General features: G+C 46.6%; 1 protein-coding gene across 2 annotated transcripts; it reads right to left on the bottom strand.

Annotated features, from left to right (window-relative positions):
• Positions 1-11,604: 11,604 nt before the first annotated feature.
• LOC124661174 (two-component response regulator ORR4-like) lies at positions 11,605-14,342 on the bottom strand. 2 transcript variants are annotated; one of them, XM_047199030.1, is made up of 5 exons: positions 13,811-14,342; positions 13,588-13,690; positions 13,392-13,473; positions 13,204-13,274; positions 11,605-11,976 (listed from the first exon to the last, which is right to left on the bottom strand). In XM_047199030.1, the coding sequence occupies exons 1-5, from the start codon at positions 13,914-13,916 to the stop codon at positions 11,610-11,612; spliced, it is 729 nt and encodes a 242-aa protein (XP_047054986.1). In that variant the 5' UTR covers positions 13,917-14,342; the 3' UTR covers positions 11,605-11,609. The 2 variants fall into 2 exon arrangements, with proteins under 2 accessions (XP_047054986.1, XP_047054987.1); XM_047199031.1 differs by having other exon boundaries at positions 13,392-13,469; positions 13,587-13,690.
• Between the last annotated feature and the right edge of the window lie 5,498 nt (positions 14,343-19,840).

Here is a 19,840-nt window from a genome sequence, read left to right on the forward strand (position 1 = left end):
ACTAGTACTACATTTCGGCAAGCTTTAGGCGACTCATGGTATAAAACCCCCTCTGGGCAGGGTGAAACTATCAGTAGGTGGCTCCTTCAAGTTTGAGGAAGGCATATCAGGCTATGATATTGTTTTGAGAGATGCGGAAGCAAATATTATTTTCTCGGCATTGCTTTTTCTGCCCTGTTGTGTTGATACGGTTGAGGCCAAACTAAGTACCTGCATCGAGGGTGGAAAACTTGGCCTTGAAAGGAGCCAGCTTACCGATCATTGTTGAATCTGATTGGCGCCAGGTCATAGGTGTTGTGAAGGAGAGGACAATGGACCGGTCACCATACCTTAGTATTATTTCCGATATCAAGATCTTAGCTAGTAATAATAGTGGGTAGATTTGTAAGAATGAACTATTCAGAAGTTAGGGTTAGTCATGGCCTCGCCAATTTTGTGAGAACATAGCATAGTATGGCCGTGATTTTGTCACTCGGAGTCAGATCTTGAGGTTTCATTATTTCCTCCATACCGGTTTACGGAGCTATTACGCACTTTGAGAAACAAGTTTGACTACAAATATGGTCGACGAAATATGAGATATATACCATAAAAATTATACCATTGAATTCCTATTAAAAAAATGTTTCAATAATATATATATATCTTATATTTTATTGACCAAATTAGTAGTTAATTCTCGAAATACATAATAGTCATGTAAACCGGTCCGGAGGGAGTAGCCATTCGTCTTAATGACTAATGGTCATTTTTCCATTTTTTTTCAAAATTCTATTTTTCCCAGAAACATGTATATATGCTTTCTGGATGTAGAAAAAAAAGTAACCTAACGGATCTGAGGGTCCAAAAAAATTCTTTAACTTGGGTATATGTCAATACCTCGGCTCGGTCCACATCACCACATGGCAGGCATGTCCCAATAGTCGTCCAACTAGACTTAAGCTACGCATCCGTCAAAGCCAGTCCATAGAGGATAGGTGAGAATCCGACGAGATGTTCCATGCACTATGTACACTGTATCCGATCTCCGTAATCTTCTTTGTAAAATCTGCCGTACGAGATTGAGTAGGTGGAGCCGACGATTCGGTCCACGCCTCCACATCCGCTGTCCCGTTATTTCCTCTGCACGGAATTTTATTCCACGTGCCTCTTGATCGTATTTGGATTGTAGATTTGTAGTCACCGTGTACTCAGATTGATTGGCAGTAGACAGATCGATAATGTACACTACTCACCGTGGCCTCTTGACCGGACTGTCACCGCGGGTGGCCGAGGTTTATCGGTCTATTCCGATGCAGGATCGCGCGCGCGATGCCCGGCGAATCGGTGGTGCGAGATCTTGGCGTGCTGGAAAAATTGACCCGCCTAGGCAGATCGAGTAGAAGATGCAGATCGATGGTGGTGTGGCTCGTTTGAAACGAGACGTCTGTGTACGTGGTCCTGGGCTGCGTGGATCTTCGAGATACTGCGCTCGTGCGCGTGTCGTCAAAGACCACCGCATCGCTCGCATGCTGAGTGTATATTACTTTTTATTGTCTTCTCTAATTATAAATAAAAATTAATTAAAATGTAGTAGTCACATTAAAAATATTTTAATTTATCTAACTTAAGATGTATCTAGACTAAACACGTATAAATTTAGAAATATACTTATGAGATGGAAGAAGTAGGAAGTTGTGAGAACCAACCTTAGAGCATCTCTAGCATAAATTAACCGCCGGTTTACGGGTTCGGTTCGCAAATCGGCACCAATCAGCGATCGTAAAGTAGTCAGAACTGGGAAAAAGTTTTTGGGCCGAAACCTAAACCCCCACTCGGCCTGTATTTGTAGGGGCCGAAAGAGCGAACCGAACGCAATCCGAACGCAACCCCTAGTTTGCGCGCAACGGAACTTTCACCTCCTCCCAACTGCCGCCGCCGATCTGCGCGCCCTCACCGTCATCTTGAAAGATCGAGATGTCGCCTAGAGGGGGGGGTGAATAGGCAATTACAAACTCTCGCTGATTTGTCTTGTAAGAATGCGGAATTAAACTATCGTTTAGTTTACAAGCACAAACCCTAAATATGCTAAGCTCAACTAAGTGTAACAATAGCAACTAGAGCTAAGCAAGATAGGCACAAGATATATGTAGCACAAGTGATAGCAAGATATATGTACTTCAAGCACGATGGCTATCACAAGGAAAGAGAGCTCGGGTATAGAAATAACCGAGGCACGCGGAGACGAGGATGTATTCCCGTGTTCCCTTGCTTTGCAACAAGGTACGTCACGTTTGGAGGAGTGGAGGTCCCACGAAGGATTCCCCGCGCCACGAAGGCTCACCCTATTCTCCGAACCACACCCACGAAGGATAATGGCCCTTTCCTTATGGTTAGCTTTTCCTCCGCTCCGGAGATGGCAAGCTCCACAACCACTTCACAAGCTCCACAAAGGAGAAGCCCGGACCTCTTTACAATCTTCTTGAAGAGATCACCGAAGCACCAATCACCAAGCCAACTAGGAGGTCACCCTCCAAGAGTAACAAGCTCACGGTCTCTCACTCAAACAAATCGTGGTGGAGAGCTCAACACTATGCAATGATGCAAAGCAAGAACACCGGAGGTGTTCAAGTCCTTCACACTCAAATCCCACCAAAGCAACGAATGCTAGGATGAGATTGGAGAGGAAGAACAAGGGGAAAAGTCAACCAAAGACTCCAAGATCTAGATCCCAAGAGATTCCCTCACTTAGAGAAGAAATGGATCGGTGGAAGTGTAGATCTAGATCTCCTCTCTCAAATCCTCAAATATGAGCAAGAGTGGTTGGAGGAATCAAGGGGGAGAGCAAGTTCTTCAAATAGCAACAATGGAGGTGAGAGAATGGGAAGAACTGCTTGCTCAAGGTGGAAGAAAGGACTATTTATAGCTATGGAGCAAATATAACTGTTGGGGAAAAACCAGAGAAAGAGACAAGAAAAACGGGCAGAAAAGTCGGCCCAGCCGGCCTGGCAGCCGGCTGACCGGATCTGTGGCCGGACTGGCCGGTCTGGGATCCGGCCCAGCCGGACCAGCAGCCGGGCGGGGCGCGCGCCGCTCATGGGCGGCGGATAGGCCTGCGAGCGCGCGGGGGAGAAGAAAAAGGCCCGGCCCGGCCAGGAGGCCGGTCGGCCGGGCAGGGCACCGAGCGGGCCGGTGGGGCGCCGGCGCCGGGCCGGATGGGGCGGCGGCCCGGTTACGGTCCTGGTCGGACCGGAGGGCTGGCTGGGCTGGCCGGCGCATGGGCCGGTGGCCGCCCGGTCGACCGGGTGGGCCGGCGTGCGGCCCGGCAGGCCGGGCGGCAACCGGCCGCCTCCCCCCTTTTTTCTTTTCTTTTCCTTTTCCTTTTTCTCTTTTACCTTTTCTTTAATAACTATTGCTCCCGAACTCCGATTAACATGAAACCAATTTTGTTGGAAAGATAACGACGAATAGAACCCCAACAAAAACTGGAAATATGGAGACTCCTCACAGAACATTTTAGATGATTTTAGAGAGGGAGTCTCCCACCGTCAAGAAACGGTGAAGACGTCCAAACTCGAAAACGCAATAGAAGATGCATGCGGATTCCGTTTTCGATGAACTTGGGCTTGTTGTAAATCTAGCAACAAGCTCAAGAACCTCACACAGAGAAACACCAAGAAGCAATAAGGATATGCAAAGTATGCAAAGGATTGAGCTCCCTAAGATGATGTGATCAAGTTACTTAACCGAAAGCCCCTCTTAATAGTGCGGCTATCTATCCTATAATCCGGTCTCCCAACATCCACCTTGAGACCGGTAAAAGGAAAACCTAGCAAGTCCATACCTTTGCCTTGCGCATCCCGCTTGATCTTGATGATAACTCTTCAAGCTTCACTCAAGCCGGAATGCCTCACTTGATCAATGTTGCTTCGTGAAGACTCACAAATACTCTCCCATACACTATGATGGGAAAGCCACATTGATGCACATCTTCACATGTCCATTATCACCAAATGGACGGCAAGCTTCAAGCATGTGATTCACTCAAGATGCTCATCTTGAACTTGCCCAACTCAACCTTGTATCTTCTCATACTCACATAAGATAGAGCATGGCTAATATTGAGTTCCACATAAGAACTCCATCTTCATTTCTTCTTCTTGATCATATCACATATATATCTTCATACCGATGATCTTGATGCCAATACACAAGGTATACCTTTATCTTCATGGCATCCATACTTGAATCCAACACATGGAGAGCAAGTAGTACCTATGGAATATTCCTTCATATAAACTCAATGAAAACATTAGTCCATAGGGGTTGTCATTAATTACCAAAACCACACATAGGGGCAATTTACCCTTACACATCTACCCCGCCGTCGCCCGGTCTCGTCGGCATGAGTCTCGAATTGACCCCGCCGGCCGCCAGAGCTAGCTCGCAGGCCCCGCCATCCTTTCTCGCGGTCGCCGAAGCTCCCGCTAGCCCAACCACCCCCGCCGACGTCGCAAGCATGGTCTTTTCGATGAGCTTCCTCAAGCTGTGGCGCGCATAAACACATGTGGTCCCCCAAGCTGGTGCCGCGGCGGCCGGCAGTGATGTCCCGGCTGTCGCCAAAGGGGCCGATGTTGCGAACCCGAGGGCGCCGAAGGCAGCCCACGTCAGACCGAAGAATTTCACGCTAAAGAGGACGAAGTCGAAGATGATGACGAGTCGTGGCGCCCCGCCTCCGCTCCGATCCCCATCAACACCAGCGCCACCAGTTGCGAACGCGAACGACGCCCATGATGTGCTCGATGACGGGCCAACAAGGTAAAAAATACAACCCCCATATCGTTTTTAGTTGCGGGCAGAAATTGAGGTCGTGTATTGGTAGGAACGGCAACTCCTCGTACATGGAAATGTTGGACGAGATTAACATTGCTCCACTCCCTCCGTTTGACGTTGGTATGGGCGGAGATGTGGAGGAAGACGCAGATGAAGGGGAGGAAGGGGAAGAAGGAGATGAAGGGGAGGATGGACAAGAAGATGAAGGTGACGAAGGTGTGGTCAAGGTGGAGGCCGATGGAAAGAAGACGAAAAGAAGGGCCAACAACTACACCGTAAGTGAAGACGCCACGTTGTGCCGAGCTTGGGCCGCCATTGGGATGGATGCAGTCTCAAGCACCGATCAAACAGGGAAGCGCTACTCGCAACAAATCGAGGACAAATTTCATAAAATAATGCCGCGCGTTCGCCATCATATCGATCGCACGTACCGATCCCTCCAAGGACGTTGGGACGCGATCAAACCGGCATGCATCCGGTGGGCGGCATCAATGGATCAGGTGGTGTCGAATCCTCCTAGCGGCGCAACTGTGGACGAATATGTGAGTGAATTTGCTTGGTTTTTATGTTTGCACAATTGTTGGTAGGTTTGGTGACCACACCTTGACGGTTTCATATTTATTTTACAAATGTAGGACCGCATTGCCGATGCGAGGTATGGAGACATGGCCGGTAGCAAGGGCAAGAGCCTCACGATGCGAAATTTCTTTAATATGCTTCAACACCTCCCCAAGTGGCAAGTGAGGGACGAAGAAATGAAACCCAAGAAAGATGCAATGGTTACGCTGGACGATAACAAGGATGAGAAGGAGGGCCGGGACAATGACAAGTCGGAGGAAACAAGAAGGCCAAAGAGAGGATGAAGCTCAATGGGGAGGCAGCATTGTTGAGGGACAAGTTTGATCAAATGATGAAGTCGAAGGAGGTGATAGCAGCCAAGACTTTGGAGACCAAGCTTGTCATCATCGAGAAGAAGAAAGAGGTGAGTCTCGCCAAGGTTCAAGCCAGCCGAGAGGAAGCAATGAACAAGGCTAAGTTGGAGGAGATGAGCATCAACGTGAAGAAGGCCAAAGCAATGAAGCAACTTTTGCCCGAAGAGAGGGAGATCATGATGATGAATACAAATGACATGAATGAGCAACAAATGAAGTGGTGGAAGGAGGCCTCAGCGGAGATCATGGAGAGATGAATACTAGCTCGTGAAGAGTCAAGTGGTGGTGGATCGGTGCCGCATGGAGGTGGTGGGGATGATGGTCACGGCGGTCCTACCTCCATTTGATGCCGGCGGTGAGATGGGGAGGAGAATGAGCAGCTTTCTGCCATGAACTATGAACTAGTTGCTATGATTGTGTCATTTGATGTAAAACTATGAACTATGCATGAGTTGTTTGCATTTTATACTTTGATCATATGCCAATTCTGTGATAAATCCTGCCTTCACGGGTTCGGGAACCGCTAACGCAGAACAGAGCCCGTAAACCAAAACTATACGGGCTCTGCTAGAGATGTTCTTACATTGAGTGGTTGGGAAGGTGGTTGTACCCCAGTCCACGAGAGTTCAAACTCCAGGTTTGATTTTCTATGTCTCATAAAGCTGAAATATTCTTTCAGTATGAGGTATGAGGTGACGTTCCGTGGTGATTTCGTCAATTTCAAAATTTAATCTGCTGGCTCAGTCTTCCGGAAGTGTTCATAGGTGGGTAGAATGTGTGCGCGCGTGTTTATGGAGGTGAGTGTATGAGGGTATCCCAACGGCCGGATGCAAATAGGGGCAAAACATTCGTTTGCATCCGCACGGATGAAAAACTGGTCTACACCCTAGCTCAGGGCCCGACACACAATAATTGGCTTGTCTGCGGAGACGCAAACGAGCCCAAATTTGCACGATAAAAGCGTCTACGCGGACAGCTCGCGCATTCGCTGGATGGTATCCGAACCCACTGGACATGACTCAATTAATTAAATCATTTTTTATTAATATTGATTGGCAAAAAGAATCATCTTTACAAAAATGTTACTAACCAAAAGTACAACAACCGTACCCTCGTACTAGTCGTAGCGCGGCCTACTATGACCAGATTACTTGCAATCGCGTGGCCTACCTGCCGCCAGCGTGCCCTGAAGGTGAAGGTGAAGGCCTCCCGACGGCTCATGGAGGCGGACGCCTCCTCCAGCCAGCGTCATGCTTGCCCCCCTAGGCTAGAGCCTTGTCCCAGCTGGCTCTGGCCGCTACCTCCGCTGCTCTGGATGCTTCCAAGTCGGCATGCTTTCCGGGCATGTCCCGCATCACCATGGCCTCCTCCAGCTTCCGGTTCTCTCGGTCCACTGACGGCTGCTCCCACTGTCTTGCCGCCACCACTTCTTGGCACGCCGCATGGTGGACTGCCGCCGAGGCCAACATCTCGTACACCCTCCGAATGGCCAGCGCTTGGGTTCACCTCGCTGTGTGGATCGTTCTAGATAACACAAGAGGAAGGAGTTACACTAAAGCTTTTCTGTTTTTAATAATTCTGGGTACAACTATAGGTTATCCACATCTTTAAGTCTGTGGACTGAGCCACGTCTTATGATTCTTGTGCAAAGGCAAACATGCTTAACAAAAGAAAAAGGTCCCCGTACAAATTACATTACATACTACTAAAGTTAGCGCTTGCTTAGTCCGTTTTCGTTACAGGGCATTACATATGGTTCGATGCTGCTGCAATTTCTCAAGAGCTATATCATGGCTCAGTCTGAAACTAAACTGGTCTAGCTAGGGTTGCCGCAGGACTCGGTTTCAGTGACATTGACAAGCAAGTCACCATTATTACCGAGTCACTGGACACTAAATAGTATCTAGACACTAAATAGTATTTAGATATATCTAAATTTAAATAAAGTTAAGATAATTTTTATAGGGCTGAGGGAGTATTTTATATTTAACGTACCAGATTGATCCCGATTTGTACTCAAAATTTCAGTGTTTAGAAATTTTTGAAAACATTCCACTAAATTGTAATATTTTTGTTGTATATTCCGAGAGAGTTTCAATCCATTTGGATAAGTGGTTTGTTATGAAATTTGTAAAAAGTTCCAGTAAATCATAAATGGTATTTGACCGGGTGGTCCAATATAGCATTAGCATGTGTAAGGGCTAAGTGGCTAACACGTACAAATCACCAAACACACTTCCGTCTCTCCAATATCGCCGGTATTACCATCATGCTAAACACCAAGTTCTAGATCAAGGTTGACGATGCCCTCATTATCTTTGGCCGTCTCCTCGTTAGAAAATAAGCTGCTATGGATCATCTCTTTTGTCTCGTCCATATATCTGATTTTTGTACAGGTTGATAGCACAATGAGTATGCAACTTATATCACTCATCTCTCAAGACCACATCCACAACACAATCCGAGCAACTTTTTCATGCATTATCACGTAGTTACGTACAATGTTCTTCCAACTAAATATAAGAGACGCAACATGTTAAATTTTAATATAATTATACTAAATTTTATACTTTTTAATCATAATACAACTCTAATGTATATGTTGTATACTATTTAGTTGGCATTGTTAACCATGAAATATTTTATCTCAACTCGTTTCCGCTATATAGTTACAATGTACACCATTCAAAATATATCTCAGCTCCGCAAAATGTTTTTTCTTTGGATACAATGCCCTTAACAATATACATAGCCACCTTAATTAAATGTGAAAACAAAAAACAAAAAAATTGCACGCCTCCTTGATTTTTTTACAATTGATGAATTATATGAAATATATGTATATTATTATGTGAATGTTATTCTCCAATTATAATACCATAAAATATGTTGGTGGATATTCCAAAGCATACGACCTAATAAATATCTTAATAGAGGTGTGTGGTGTATGGCTATGTGAGAAAATATAAAACTTCTGGAGTACAAATTAAAAAGTTGGCACGATCATTTTTCAATTGTCAAATGTGTCTTACAAGTTACAGTAGGTTTAATAGTAAGTTGATAATCTCTACTTTTTAATATTTTATCATTTCTTATGATAATCACCGACGAGCATAAAAGTATTATGTGCTATTCTAATTTTGAGCACACAAAAACTGTTATTTTTATATGTGCATCGGAGTGCGTCTCAAATAAAAAGTTGTGCGTGAAACTTAACTTTGGAAAAAATAAATAGTATTTTTTAGTATAACATGATTAAGGCACCCATAGGGGGGGAGTCGCAACCAAAGTAAACCTGACACCGGCTGATAGATTTGGTTTGTTGATATGTGGTATATTTTATTCGCCTGTCATGTGAAATTCTTCATGTAAATTGAAGTATAATTTGTAATGTTTATAAATATTCTTTAGTCACTTATGAGTGACATATAATAATATAGGAGTTACAAGCATAGTTTATTATAACACCATATGATCATAGGACACGGGGGAGTAGTTATAGGATTTTGTGCATCTCATGGCATCCATTTGAAAATATGGGTGAATTTTTCACTTTTGTTATAAAACACAAAGTGATAATTTTGAATGAGTTGTGCTTTTGAAAACATCTTTGTAGATATTTTGATAAAAGGGAAAATGGAAAAGAGTAAATACAAATATCACATCTGAATTCAAATTTTGAATTTGGATCATACATTCAAATTTGAATTAAAATTCAACTTAATTATAAAGAAAGAGTGGGAACACAAGCATAAATAAGAAAACCATATTTTATTGATAGAATGGACATTACATTTTTCATTACAGAACTTGTAGAATTAAGAAAGAAGATTATAATTTTTTTTAAAGAAACCTATAGCTACAACCAATTCCAATCTTCATCTCTAGTCTTCAGCACGTGCACAACAAAAAAGGCAAGATGGGGGGGGGGGTTAAGATTAGAGTGTTGCCTTCGCCACTCGGTGAGGCATCTCATAGCGTTTGAGCTTAACATTGTGATTCTAGGAATAATTCCTTGAATGCACATGAGATTGTTTCTAATATACAAGAGAAGCACTAGGAAGGGTCAAATAGCCGAAGGAACCTTGACAAGGCAACGACAGATGCATGACCAACAATAACCCATCACATGCATCTAAAAAACCAGGCAACACTGCCAAATGGGTAGGAAGTTTGTAACACATAAGAATAGCACGAGAGGCAACACTTCGGACAAATAAGCCTTCTAAAAGATATCAAGCTCATTTCCAAAGAAGGTAAACAGAACAATGGAATCACGTTGATACTACCAGTCAGGATGACTCGGTAACTTGCCACAAATTAAACCATCACAAGTAACCATGCAAAGTCCCTATTTGTGACTGGGCAGCTCAAAAAATAAATGACAAAACATATATAGATAAGCTTGGAACTAGCCGAGCTGGTCTACAAGGAGGAGTGCATTTTCTTTGTGGTAACTTGCACCACAGGGTTCCACATGTAAGTAGTTCACTGACATTTTCCGTGTGTATGTGTTAGTAACAAAAGGACAACAAAGCGTATAGAAAAATAAAGCTACCAAAGCTTAACCACAATGCTCACCATTTTCCTTGCAAAGCAAACCACGAGAATTCTATTGACAACACTATACCAAGAACTCGACTCAGCGCGCTCTCCCGAACGTCCTTAGCAGGCGTACGAAACCTTTTTTTTTTTTTTTTGCTTACGGGTTGCAGGAACCGGGTCTCAAGGAGGCTGATCTACGACCAGGGTGATGACGGCGTGTGTGGGTTGTTCCTTTGTTAAAGGTGTCATGTTTGGGGAAGATGGATTTTTTTTTGTTGTCTTGGTGGTGTTTAGTCCGTTGTTATAAGGAATAAATCAGTGTAGCGGTGTTTTTTCTTTTATATATTTTTTTCTTTTTTTGATTGTGTGTATCCGTATTACAGTTAGAATAGTTTGTTGTCATAGAGGCTGGTTATAATTGGCATCTTCACGACATTAATATATTTTATTTATCGAATAATAATTCAGCAAGTGATAAGATTGGATCATGAGTTGAGTTGGGATGAAAGTGTGGCTGGTTGGCAACAAGGAGCAATTTGCTTGCCGCATCGGGACGTGATGAGACGAGACGTATCCTTGCGTTCGCGGGCGGGCTGCTGCAACAAGCTTTTTGTATTGCGGGAGGCGATCGGAGCAGATCTCCGGATAATATTGCCCAACTCGATCCGGGCGATCCTGCCGGATCTTGCCTGCCTGCCCCAACCACCGGTCGCTCCTCTCCCTCGCAGTTGCTTCCACGCTGCAACTAGCATAATCCAACGTGCTGCCAACAGCGCTGCGCCAGCGTCGCACATGTACCAGCACTGTTATCACTAACCAACATTATTATTGTACTTCCAGTCTTGATTTCTCATCCTCAAAATGTGAGTTATGTCTGAACACAGGAGTTAAGATCACACATGAAAAGAACAGATGGGCACGGCGGCAAAATGTGAATAACGGAATGGTACTACTTTGACTGGTCGATGCGTCAACCTGAGTATACAAAGTGCTGGTTAGAATAAATAAGCCATAAAATTAGTCTTAGAAGCATCCACGGCGCCGCGCGCGGCCACATTATCTACAGCTTGGTTCCATTCCACACTTCCCTTCCTAGCAGAAGACGCCAGTGCTGCGGTGCACGGCTGCACGCACGGTGCTCCTCAGCTGAGCACAGCAAAATTTGTGGAGCTAATGGTGTAAAGTATGTAAAACTTTCTTCGGTTCTCTTAGAACTGAAGTCTTAAGCCGGCCCGGGAGCTAACGATGATTATCCCATGAGTATACCCTCCCAAAAAAGAATTACGAGCCAAAAGAACTTTTCGTAGGGCTTCAGTTTCTTCAGGTCTCCACTGCCAGGCCGCTGCTGGGCAGTCTGGGATTCGTGGTCACCGGCGACGACAGCACCTCCGGCTCTATCGCTGCCGCCTTCCGCTTCTTGCTGCTGCACTCACTGACGGCGACCACTTCAGGCGCCGGCGCATCCTCCGCCGGCTGCTGGGGTGCTTGATCCGGTTTCTGCTCCTGCGGCACTGGCTCTGGCTTCTGCTGCTGCGGCAATGGCTCTGGCTTCTGCTGCTGCGGCAGTGGCTTCTCTTGTGGCTGGAGCTGCGGCTGCTTCCGCCTGACCAGGTGGGACTTGAGCTTCTTCATGTCGGCGAGCTTCACGGGCTTCAGGAAGAACTCCTCCGCGCCATCTTCCAAGCACCTGAAACAATTTCAAGTCCATTCTTCAGCACACAAAACAAACAAGATTTACTACTACTGTAGTATGCATTGGGAAGTGAAGAATAGATTGCTTGGAAGACTCTCTTCTCTTTTTTCTTCTCCCACTAGGGTTCCCTGCTCCGTGATCACACCACTCAAAGGGCCATGTCAGAGATCTTTGCAAGGACAAGCAAAAGATACGGTCTTGTGGATTTTTTCAGGACCTTTTGACTCACACCCAACGCAAACGCATTCCATGCCTTCTTTAATGCCCTCTTGCCCCCCAAGGGTTTTTTCCCTTTTTTTTGACACTTGAAAGTGGCCACACACAAAAAAAAAAACCAGAATATTTTTCAGCTGGTAGTACAGTATAATAAATCTCGGGATGTGTCTGAAAAGATTTTGTGAGATCTTGACCACCCACCACCACAAGGGCGTTGAGAGGAACACCTCTCTCTATGCTTTGGGTCACTGTCATCAGGATATGCAATCTATGCATGAAAACACCCGGCATTCATGGCCCCCCATTACACATTACAGCGACATCGGGGGGGCTGTTGTGGGGGGAATTCCTCCACTTTTCTCCACTTGTCCCATCATATCACACTGCAATTTACCCTGCTTTGTTCTATCCGAGGGCCCAAATCTTCAGCATTTGGCTCCTACCGAATTATCCAAGAAAATCATCGGAAACTTGCGGAGAATTTTAGGTAGGTACTACCAGAAGAAACAACAAAACAAACATTTTCAGAAACACAATGTCTTTGCAAGTTCTAGACCTACACAGACTAGCCAAACTTTCTTCTAGACTACATGAATGGAATGGGTAGACTTTTACTGCTACAAAGGCACAAAACTCAGATGAAAAGTTGCAAATCTTTTATTGAATAAAAAATCAATCCCAAAGTCTGAACAAAGCTCTTTGCAAGTAGTATTAACTAAAATATCCCATGGGCATTCAACTGCTCCTTTAAGCAAAACTGGTATGATGGCAATATATTCCTTCTGCTCCCCACCACTGCCCCTCTCATTCTCTCTCATTCTCTCTCTCTCTTACAAGGACCCATGTACTGCACTGTTAAAACCAGACACCCAAACAGTGAAAACAAAATCATTTTCGTTTTGCAGCCCCGGCAGTACTAGTACATGCCGATTTCATGAACCAAAGCAATCAATCATAAAAGTAGAGGTAGAATGAGGGGAGAGATTTGATTGCGTTCCTGCTCACCTGTTGATCCTGGCAGGCACATTCTCGGAAGACATGATCACCACCGGAATATCCTTGAGTGAAGATGAGCCCTGGACCGCGAAATTAAACACGCAGAGCGACAGGTTTTCAGAGACCGAAATGCGTGAATGAATGAATGCTCAAATTAGCAGAGGGAGAATAAAGGCGGGGTCTGCAAATCTCTTTACCTTGACCCGCCTCAGCAGATCGTATCCTGTCATGCCAGGCATGCAGTAGTCAGTGATGATCAAATTCACGCCCACCTCCTGCAGAAAATCACGTGGTTAGTTCAGATTTCATTCCGCCGCGCGAGAATACGAATCAAGATCTCAATAGGCCAATCAAAACAGAAGGAAGAACTAATCGAGTCAACTGGTTTCCACCTGATGGTCGGGGGAGGAGGAGGAAGAAGAGGGTGATGAGTCGTCTCCCTCCTCTCTCAGACCCAGCACCTCCAGCGCCTTGCTCCCGGAATCCACCGTGGTCACTGCGCCGCCGCAGAGAGAGAACACGGAATCCGTGAGATTTGGGAACGAACCAAGAAAAGGAGAGGAAGTTTTCAATGGAGGCAGGAACACTCTGCTCGCGGGCGGGGGCAGGGGCAGACCTTGGTAGGAGGAGGTCTTGAGCAGCATCTCGATGAGCTTCCTGTCGATGATGCTGTCGTCCACCGCCAAGACGTGGAACCGGGACTCGGCGTCGACCACCGTCATGGCGCCAATCCGCGGTGAGCCTCCCTCGATCGCTCTCCTCTTCCTCGCGCTCAGACGAGGTGGAGGTGGGAAATCTCGGAGGTTTCTTCCTTGCCGCTGGGGAAGATGGAGTCTTTCGGTGGCTAATGCGGCATCTCGGGGATGGGAGGGAGGAAGACGAGGATATAAGCTAGGCGTAGGCGGGCATCATGCCATGGCGCACGGCACGCAGAAACGCGCACCACATGACCGCATCACACCGCCACCACCACCACCAGCACTCTCCTCTTCTTCCCAGAAAAGCAAGATCCGACCAGATCACGCACCCGAATCTCCACAGCAAATCGCCTCCATGATTTCCCCTTTATCGCGTGGTCTCTGCTCCCTCTCCTTCTCTCTCTTGCGGTGCGGTGCGGTGGTGGGTTTGAGAGCTCTTCTTGGCTTTGGACCGCCGGACCGGACGGGCTCCTTGCTTTCTTGCTGGCATTTATGGGTGGCGTGGCGGGCATCTTGCACATCAGCGGCGCAGCTTCGGTCAGAACGTCTTTGAGATTCGTGTGGTGTGCCACGTCAAGGTTTCTCGAATTGTGTTTTACCGCGTAGGGAAGATGGATTAACCGTGCTGTGTAACACCTCCATCTAAAAAAATTAAGGCTTCACATAAAAAAAATTATAACTTATATTAATTTTAGAAGGTTAATAACTTATACAGTATCAAATTTGACTGAGTTTTTACCAAAAACATTAACATGCAAATCAATATCATTAGATAGATAATGAAATATATTTCCATATCGTATCTAGAAAATATCATATTTGTTGAAAGATTATTTTAAAATTTATTCAAATTTTACTTGTTTTGACTTTTCCAAAAAAAAAGCCTTAAACTTTAGGATGGAGGTTGTATCAAATTCCAAACCAAATGCGCAGATGTGTTGAATTTTTTTTAGAAAAGAAGCACAAGGCGCCAAATTTTGTGGACTGGTAACAAACATTGAAGTTGAGTTACTAAAAAAAGAACATCATTGTCATTGTAAATGTATACGGTTTTTAATATTGTGCCCCTTGTTTCTTAGTCATGCTCACTTTTGACCCCCTCGAAAAACTCATCTCAGTTCTTTGTTCAATTAGGTTTAAGCCTCTATGTATTGTTGGATAGTGCTTGTCATTATATTTTCAACAATATTGGTTTCGTCTTATCTGGAGTGTCTCCTTTTAAGAGTTTTTTTTTTTTACAAAAAGGAGGAATTGATAAACTTCCTTGGGCGTTGCTACCTTGTTGGAGGTGTCGTTGCTATGATCTCTCGTATCTGGTGAAGTTGTTCTAGGGGAAACCTTAGATATGGGTCTCTCGGATCGGATGAGGGAGCTACTTTCGACGCAGTTCTCTCTCTCTCTCTCTCTCTCTCTCTCTCTCTCTCTCTCTCTCTCTCTCTCTCTCTCTCTCTCTCTCTGGCATCGTCTTTGGAACATGTGATTCTTGGAGGGATCTGCTTGTGGAGCGGGGTTTTTTATCTACTGCTTCGAAAACGGTAGGTGTCGGCGGCGCGCCGTAGCAAGATCTCGGCGGCATGGGCTTGATGGTGGATGTGCGCATGATGATGGAGTTGTCTGATGTCGTGGAAGAGTCGACAGTAGGCCTAGCAAGATCAATGCCCTTATCATTGTCCTCGAGATAGGTTAGTGGAAGATTGGGGCAACGACTTATCGAGCGTGTACAACCGTGCGCATTAAGGGCCCGAGTTTTCCTCTTTATGAAAAGAAGAAGCCAATTTCAGTTTGTGGTGGTGACAAACTGTAATCTGAGGGTGCCTCTTCTGATTCCGCAAATAACATCATTAATGTTGATGATTTTTAATAAATAATTAATACTTTGTTGTTCCTCGTGGGATGTTGATGTTAGGTTCTAAAAAACCGGAGAACTATTTCCGTATGTGATTATGTATGTATGGTTTTCATTCGTTGACTTTATTCCTTTTTCTTGAAGAAATTTATTTTGCGGAAATGTGTGTTTTTTCAAAACGTTATTAACACGATATAGTGTGCATAGTGTTCGGAGAAGGCTGTGGTTATTTCTTGTAGCACCTATTTTAAATATTACTGTAGGGCAGAACAACACTTTTTTGTGCAAAGGGGATGGTAATGGCATGGTGCATCGGTGTGCCATGGTTAGGACTTAGGAGGAGCGTAGCGTAGGTGACAAATATATACTAAGGCGTCAAAGAATACAATGTTTGGTTTAGGCATGTGCATTCGAACACATACATTTCTTTTCCTCGTAATAAAGGAGCTGGTGTGAGACTTTATGGAGAAATACAATAGGAGCAAATAAAAGATGTGGGCAGGATGGAACAGCTAGCTAGCTAGCGGATACGTAACGGAGGGAAGCATCGCGCCTCCGTATCGCCATCCATTCCCTGATGCATGATCGTGATCTGTCTCCGATCGCCGTTGTTTCCGACTTCCCGTTCCGAGGTGAAGAGGTCGGTGGTGCGTGGAAAACCATGGATGTAGCCAGCACACCATTACGGTACTGTACACCACCCTCTACACAGCTCTATGGCTGGCTGGTGTGGGCCTGCCGGAGTCGACGTGATCCGGTCAAGATCTCCACGGCGACCCACCTGTCGGCACTGTTCCTTGGTTCGAGCCAGAGCCACCATCCATGATGCATCTTCTTTGCTGCCATAAGTGCATCTTCAACGGGGCGACCCATCCCGCGCCCGCGTGTCCGGATGGGTCGAGCCGAACAAAATCCCGGCCCAACGCGGGGACGCACCGCAAAAGCGGACGGCCGCGGCGTCCGGAACGACGCAAACCCGGCCCAAATCTGGACTAGGTTTGCGTGACAGTGGATGGCACGCGCCGTCCGCTCGCGTCCGGGCGCTGGTCGCCTCGTCTCCCTTGGGCCCACCTGTCGGTGACCCGGGAGGCTATTAAATGGGGACTGGAGGGGATCTGGCCCTCCACTCCAGTCCCCACTCCACTCCCGCAGCGGAAACCGCCGCCATGGCCCCGAAGCGACGGTTCGCTTCCGGAGCCAACGACGACGAGGCGAGCGGCGGCCGCCGTCGTCCGCCGTGCCTGCGGCCAGCCGGAGGAAACCGACGCGGCCTCCACATCGGAGAGGCCGCCCACGGCGGCGCGGCATTGCCGCAACCGCCGCCGCCGCCGCCGAGCCCAAGCCCGAGTCCTCGGAGGAGGACCCCGACCTCCGCGCCGCGCTGCTCATCTCTGCGGCGGAGGAGGACGCGAAATGGCCGCACCTCCATGCGGCCATTCGCACCTCCGAGATGGAGGAAGCCGAGGGCTGGGAGCTCTACGCCCAGGCCCGCCAGGCGCGACGGGAGGAGGCCACGCGCCGCGCGGAGGAGCAGCGGCGTCAGGAATCTCGGCGCCGCGCGGAGGAGGAGCGGCGCCAGAAGGCCAGGCGCCGCGCCTGGCAGGAGAGGGAGCAGCGCCTCAGGGAGGAGGCGTTGCTCCGTGCGCCACCGCTACCTCGGGTGGCTTCGGACCCCCACTCGGCCTGGGAGGAGGCCCTGTGGTCTCCGTGGCCGGAGTCGCCGGCGCGGTCGAGCCACAACAGTGCCTCACCGTCCGGGGACGTCGTCCACGACGACGACGACGCCGATGACGCCCACAGGGGCTAGGCGGCGCACCGGCGGCCACCGCGCCGCCGACCAAACCCTAATAGAGGGTTTTTAAGTTTAAATTTTAAAGCCCATATAGGGGCTTCTTTTGTTAGTTATTTGCCCAAAATAGGGTTATGTACAAATTTGCCCAAAATAGGGCATATGTTTAATCAAATTTCGATTAAATTTGCATTTTTTTCTTTTATTTTGGTATTTCTCCGATTATGCGCTGCGTCCGCGCGTTGGGCGCAGCGTACGACCCAAACAGACACGCGGACGCGGGCCGCTGTCCACGTGTCCGCTCGGCCACCCAAACAACTTAAAACAGACGACCCAGCGCGTCCATTTGGATCGCGTGGTTGGAGATGCCCTAACCAGAGCGAGACCACACGCTCTGCAGCGACTGCGAGCAGAGGAGTGGGGAAGGAAAGGAAGCACGTCCCCGACCGACATCAGCCAATTACCTTCTTGCTTGGCCCATCAAAGCAAGCGACCGTCCTGTCCCGTCTTTCCAGGCTACAGAAAAACTCTACAATGTCTTTTTTTAGCATGCCTCATATGCCCTCGTAAACTCGGCTTGCTTCCTTGTTCTTGGAGTTGAGACGGTTTTCACAGATGTTGACCACAAAGAATATATGATCGGAAAGATACTAACTCATTATGTATCCATGCCCTTAACAGGGTAATTGCACGCCGGAGCATCACCAATAGCTAGTCTGGTAAATATATAAGATCTATGCAATATATTATCGTCACTGAGAGAACCCGCTAACCTAAAGATGCAATGCCAAATCCACAAGCCCTCGGACATAGTTGCACCGAGCACAATTGTTCGATGGTGACTCTTTTAAAATAGTGTCGGCGACATGTCTTTGGGCAGTTCTTCCGCCTTCAATGCATAAGTCAACACACCCAACCAGTGGACTGCACCCAAGCATGCCCGGCCACACTCGATTCTCGTTGATCGTCACCGGTCTCTTTGTATCCTCTTCGTTGGGAGCTCGGAGATACTCCGAACCGAATACCTGAATCATGATCTTGGCGAACCCACGCACACACTCTATAGTAGTTATCTTCTCCAATGTGAAGATACTCATCGACGTAGTAGCTATATGTAATCACTCTCATAGCTGCAGAGATCTTCTGATACCCGCTAAACCCAATTAGGCCAAAGGTGTTCCTTTGGCGAGTAAAAAAAGCAAACATTGTTCTCACAAGTTTCCACATATTGTGTCTGAAAGAGTTGAACATAGGTGGGTATCTCGACAAATAATCTTGCATGAGCATATTGTGTCCAAGCGTGGGGTTCCGAGGGATGCAACGGCGGCCGACGGTGGAACCTCTACTTCTTTATCTTCCTTTCCTCGAGCTCCTTCCCGGTGAGAATCGCCACCATTTGCTCAATATGGAAATCGAGCAAATCTTCAATGTCTGAATCGTTCAAGGACATTGAGACTTCAAAAAAACCTTGGGGCTCGGACTCAAGCTTCAACTCATCTACAATACGCACGAAAAATCATATGTAAAAAACAAATTACCCCAAGAAAATTAAACAATATTTACTTGAGCAATCTAAAATGTAAAGAAATCAAAGAAAAATTACCTTGGTGGGGAGCCAACAGCCGGTCCGGTTGATTTGGGGTGGCTACCGCCAAATCACCAGCAAGGGATGGCGGCTTTTGCACCGGCACATTCGATTTGGGCCGCCTAGCTCTACGGTGCGCCCAATTTGTTGCAAAGTGTCGAGCTCTGCGTGGGATCCATGGCGGTTGGGAGCTCGCCCAGTTCTACCGCAGACGGGATTCCGACGTAACATGAGCCATGACATGTGGGGAATGAGCTTGTCGGACCCATGCCGAGGAACGTGATACATGGATGATGTATGATCAGGAAATTAACTTTCGAGGTTGTGATACATGGATCTCCTTTTTTTAAACTTGAAAACACAATTCCAAAGTTCTAGAAAAATCGGCAAACATTCTAGGTGTTGACAATGATGTACTCTATCAACATACACGATCTCAACCCGAAATGATTTAATATTATAGGATTAACAGAAAATAACAAAATCTGGCAGAGTTTGGAGGATTGAATTTTGCACTATTCACTACTTTAGATGTCAGATGTTTGGCATTTTTTTGCAGCCCAAAATACGTGGTATTTTTAGTTGAGACTTTCAAGTTGATAGAGTACATCATTATCTCCAGCCAGATTTTTGGTCAACTTTAAAATGTTATTTTTCAATGGTTCAAAAAAGAGGATATGTGTCTGACACTCACCAGGATCCTTATAACAAAATTGACGAGATTCAGC

Source organism: Lolium rigidum, chromosome 6 (assembly GCF_022539505.1).
Source record: "Lolium rigidum isolate FL_2022 chromosome 6, APGP_CSIRO_Lrig_0.1, whole genome shotgun sequence".
Taxonomy (NCBI): Eukaryota; Viridiplantae; Streptophyta; class Magnoliopsida; order Poales; family Poaceae; genus Lolium; species Lolium rigidum.

Coding starts and splice junctions, on each gene's coding strand:
- LOC124661174 (XM_047199030.1), bottom strand. CDS start 13,916: ATGACGGTGGTCGACGCCGAGTCCCGGTTCCACGTCTTGGCGGTGGAC. Junction 13,474..13,587: donor TCCTCCTCCCCCGACCATCA/GGTGGAAACCAG, acceptor ACGTGATTTTCT/GCAGGAGGTGGGCGTGAATT. Junction 13,275..13,391: donor ATCTGCTGAGGCGGGTCAAG/GTAAAGAGATTT, acceptor TTCGCGGTCCAG/GGCTCATCTTCACTCAAGGA.